This window comes from Oncorhynchus gorbuscha, unplaced genomic scaffold (genome assembly GCF_021184085.1).
Source record: "Oncorhynchus gorbuscha isolate QuinsamMale2020 ecotype Even-year unplaced genomic scaffold, OgorEven_v1.0 Un_scaffold_4431, whole genome shotgun sequence".
NCBI lineage: Eukaryota > Metazoa > Chordata > Actinopteri > Salmoniformes > Salmonidae > Oncorhynchus > Oncorhynchus gorbuscha.
The window spans coordinates 1-5,000 of record NW_025748445.1 but is presented as its reverse complement, the minus strand read 5'-3'; the positions used below and the strand labels follow the sequence as shown (position 1 = coordinate 5,000).

Sequence of the window (5,000 nt, the reverse complement as noted above, 5' to 3'; positions counted from 1 at the left end):
CTGGCACCTACCACCATACCCTGTTCAAAGGCACTTCAATATTTTGTCTTGTCCATTCACCCTCTGAATGACTCACAGACACAATCCATGTCTCAATTGTCTCAAGGCTTAAAGGTCCTTCTTTAACATGTCTCCTCCCCTTCATCTACACTGATTGAAGTGTATTTAACAAGTGACATCAATAAGGGATCATAGCTTTCACCAGGATTCACCTGGTCAGTCTGTCATGGAATGAGCATGTTTGGTATACTCAGTGTGCAACCACATTGGTTTCAGTACATTCACGCTGACACACTGCAAAAATCTAGCTGGCAGTTGACAGTCTCTTCTTTTCTGTTTACTGAAGACATACCGTTCGTACACAGTGGAGGCTGCTGAGGGAGGACGGCTCATAATAATGGCTATGTCTGTGTGTTCTAGGTGTGTGTGTGTGTGTGTGTGTGTGTGTGTGTGTGTGTGTGTGTGTGTGTGTGTGTGTGTGTGTGTGTGTGTGTGTGTGTGTGTGTGTGTGTGTGTGTGTGTGTGTGTGTGTGTGTGTGTGTGTGTGTGTGTGTGTGTGTGTGTGCAGGTTGATAGACAGGTGTTCCCCAGTAGAGTGGCCCTGTCAGCACTCTCCACACACTCTCTCCTCCGTGTGAATCCTCGCCACTCTACCATACCTCCCTCTTCTCCCTCCCTCCCATCTCACCCATCACACAGACACCATCGCCTCTCTCACATTCTCTCTCTTCCTCACACACACCGTCCCTCTTTCTCTGTCTCTCTCGCTCTAGGGTATCTCTGTAGGATTATATAGCAGATTGTCTCTCTCTGGTCACACAGAGCAGTAACACTGCTTTTCAATCTCTATCTCTGATGGGCATCGTCCTATTTTACCTCCATCTTCCTCCTCTTCCATCTCTCCTTTATTCGTTCCTCCTCTACCTCCTCCTTTCCTTTCCCTCCTTTCCTTTTCTCTTCCTCCTCTTTCTATTCCTCTCCTCCCCCAAAAGTGGCTCCTTCCTTTCACATGTCATCCTTTCTGTAGCTTCTGTCAATTTCCTATTTTCTCTATTCTTTCACTCTCAATCACCCATCCCTCCATTCTCCTCTTCCATCTCTCTCACCCCTCCATTGCTGCCCTGGTTTCAGTCAGTGTGGTCCCTACTGGACACAGTGGTTGCCCCCTCTAGTGGTGGATGTGTGTACATGCAGTCAGGTACTGCAGTTGCCACAGGACAGGGTTTACCAAGCCCGTTTTAGTTTTTGCCCTTACTGTCTGTCTTTACAGAATATAGAACAGTTATGTAAATATACAATGGTCGAGACTTTTGAGACGTTTTGGAGAGACGTGTGGAAGGAAGGAAGGAAGGAAGGAAGGAAGGAAGGAAGGAAGGAAGGAAGGAAGGAAGGAAGGAAGGAAGGAAGGAAGGAAGGAAGGAGAGAGAGAGAGAGAGAGAGAGAGAGAGAGAGAGAGAGAGAGAGAGAGAGAGAGAGAGAGAATGAGGTAAATAAGTGGAGAAGGAGTCATTCAACACAGCCAACTCCATCCGTCCCTCCCTTCAACCCTATATATATCCTCTATCCATTCATCCATCTCAATCCCATGATTGGTCCTCTCCTTGGGGGAATAGTTTAGTTTAGTTTAGTTTCCGCCTCTCTTCAGCAGGCCTGTTAAAACCCTATTGAGTGAATGACTGGTCTGGCACGCACACGGACGGACGGACACGTACAAACACACACACACACACACACACACACACACACACACACACACACACACACACACACACACACACACACACACACACACACACACACACACACACACACACACACACACACACACACACACACACACACACACACACACACACACACACACACAGAGAGAATGACTGTTCTGGCCAGACATATTATACCTGTTGATGAATGGGGCTCTTAGTGAAATGAGTCTGGAGCAGAAAGGGAGGAGGAGGAAGAGGCCAAAACCTGGTGTTTTTTAAAGAGCGTTTTGGAGGAACTGTCTCAGACCGACCACTTTCTGTCTGTTGCGTCTGTTGTTATAATATAACTCTCTTACGCTGAGTGAATTATAGAAGCTGCATATCCCAAACCCCACCTCTCTCCTTCTCTGTTTTCTTCCTCTCTCTCTCTCTGTGATTCCCCATCACACACGTTACCCTCCATCACACACGTTACCCTCCATCACACATGTTACCCTCCATCACACACGTTACCCTCCATCACACACGTTACCCTCCATCACACACGTTACCCTCCATCACACACGTTACCCTCCATCACACGTTACCCTCCATCACACACGTTACCCATGTCTTGTGTGTGATGGTGTGTGATGGAGAACCTGCACTAACCAGCATCAAGTCCTCCTGGTCTGATGTACAGAGAGGCTGACTGTCAGAGAGATGGAACCGAGGGAGAGAGGGAGAGGGAGAGGGAGAGAGGGAGAGAGGGAGAGAGGGAGAGGGAGATAGAGAGAGGGAGAGAAGGAGAGGGGGAGAGGGAGAGGGAGAGGGAGAGGGAGAGAGGGAGAGGGAGAGAGGGAGGGAATGAATGAAATAGTGATAAATGAGATGACTAGTTGATCACTTCACACCGACCCAGGCAGCTACTAAAAGAGAGGTCGTAAAGACCAGTCACAGTGACCATGGTGGTGTGACACTACACACATGACTCATGTGGATCACGTTACTATGGAGATGTGTGTGAGATCATATCCGGAATCCTTGGGATGTCCCTACCCCATTTGAAGTTGGTAAAGGGTAAGGTTGGGGTTAGGTAAGGGTTGTGGATATGGTTAGGTAAGGTTTAAGGTCAGGGTTTAGGGTAGGGACATCCCAAGGATCCCAGACAGCACTGACCAATCATGTCAGCGTGTGTTCCTGTGCTTTTATGACTTTTTATACCGCAAATACTGTTTGTTTTCTGCTGAAATGGCTTGCACTCACTGTTCTACTGTTTTCCACTGTTTCTACTGTCTCCACAGTTTCTCTGTTTTCCACTGTTTCTACTGTTTTCCACTGTTTCCTACTGTTTCCACTGTTCCTACTGTTTTCCACTGTTTCTACTGTTTTCCACTGTTTCTACTGTCTCCACAGTTTCTACTGTTTTCCACTGTTTCTACTGTTTTCTACTGTTTCCACTGTTCCTACTGGTTTCTACTGTTTTCCACTGTTTCTACTGTTTTCCACTGTTTCTACTGTTTTCACTGTTCCTACTGTTTCCACGGTTTCTACTGTTTTCCACTGTTTCTACTGTTTTCCACTGTTCCTACTGTTTCTACTGTTTCTACTGTCTCCACTGGTTCTACTGTTTTCACTGTTTTCCACTGTCTCCACTGTTCCTACTGTTTCTACTGTCTCCACTGTTTCTACTGTCTTTTCTACTGTTTTCCATTGTTTCTACTGTCTCCACTGTTTCTACTGTTTTCCACTGTTTCTACTGTTTCACTGTTCCTACTGTTTCTCTCCACTGGTTCTACTGTTTTTCCACTGTTTGCCACTGTCTCCACTGTTCCTACTGTTTCTACTGTCTCCACTATTTCTACTATCTCCACGGTTTCTACTGTTTTCCATTGTTTCTACTGTCTCCACAGTTTCTACTGTTTTCCACTGTTTCTACTGTTTCCACTGTTCCTACTGTTTCTACTGTCTCACGGTTTCTACTGTTTCCATTGTTTCTACTGTCTCCACGGTTTCTACTGTTTTCCACTGTTTTCTACTGTCTCCACTGTTCCTACTGTTTCTCCTGTCTCCAGTGTTTCTACTGTTTCTACTGTCTCCACTGTTTCTACTGTCTCCACTATTTATACTGTTTTCCACTGTTTCTACTGTTTCTCCTGTTTCCACTGTTTCTACTATTTCTACTGTCTCCGCTGTTTCTACTGTCTCCACAGTTTCTACAGTTTCTACTGTCTCCACTGTTCTACTGTCTCCTGTTTCTACTGTTTCTACTGTTTCTACTGTTTCCACTGTTTCTACTGTCTCCACTGTTTCTACTGTTTCTACTGTCTCCACTGTTTCTACTGTCTCCACTGTTTCTACTGTCTCCACTGTTTCTACTGTTTCTACTGTCTCCACTGTTTCTACTGTCTCCACTGTTTCTACTGTTTCTACTGTCTCCACTGTTTCTACTGTCTCCACTGTGTCCACTGTTTCTTCTCCTTTTCTAATTCTCTCTCTTTCTCTTTCTTTTCCTCTTCCCTCTCTCCTTAGTATCTTGTCGGCGGTTGGCTCCGAATTTGACCTGCGGACACTGAGAGCAGTCAGGGTTCTGCGACCACTTAAGTTGGTGTCAGGGATTCCCAGTAAGTATGGGGACCCCTATGGACATCACTCACTCTGTCTCCTCTCTTTTCTCTGCTCTCTCTTGCTTTCTCTCTGTCCATCCCCTCCCACTCTCTCTCAATCCTCTCCTCTCTCTCTCTCTTTCTCTCTCTCTTCCTCCCCTCTCCCCCTCTCTCTTTCTGTATTCATCTCTGACCATCTGCACTGTGTCCTCCAGGCCTGCAGGTGGTACTCAAGTCCATCATGAAGGCTATGATCCCCCTGCTGCAGATCGGACTGCTTCTCTTTGTGGCCATTCTGATGTTCGCCATCATCGGCCTTGAGTTCTATATGGGAAAGTTCCACACCACCTGTTTCGACATCGCCACTGGTAATGTCCATAGGCCTTGTCTTTAATCAACTACTAGTGACCATGCACCTACACCTAGACCCCCAAGACTGGTCTTTAATCAACTACTAGTGACCATGCACCTACACCTAGACCCCCAAGACTGGTCTTTAATCAACTACTAGTGACCATGCACCTACTCCTAGACCCCCAAGACTGGTCTTTAATCAACTACTAGTGACCATGCACCTACTCCTAGACCCCCAAGACTTGTCTTTAATCAACTACTAGCGACCTACTGTAGCACCTACCCCTAGACCCCGAAGACTGGTCTTTAATCAACTACTAGCGACCTACTGTAGCACCTACCCCTAGACCCCAAG

The 5,000-nt window shown here is 46.5% G+C and overlaps 1 protein-coding gene across 1 annotated transcript in view; it reads left to right on the top strand.

The window, feature by feature from the left end:
* The window catches only part of LOC124028553 (voltage-dependent P/Q-type calcium channel subunit alpha-1A-like), a gene marked incomplete at its 3' end in the record, with an annotated part of 23,226 nt that extends 18,567 nt beyond the window's left edge, over positions 1 to 4,659 (top strand). The window contains exons 3-4 of the mRNA XM_046340596.1: positions 4,218 to 4,309; positions 4,507 to 4,659. Of these exons, the coding sequence (XP_046196552.1) occupies positions 4,218 to 4,309; positions 4,507 to 4,659 (245 nt within the window). The remainder of the gene's footprint in view (positions 1 to 4,217; positions 4,310 to 4,506) is intronic.
* Between the last annotated feature and the right edge of the window lie 341 nt (positions 4,660 to 5,000).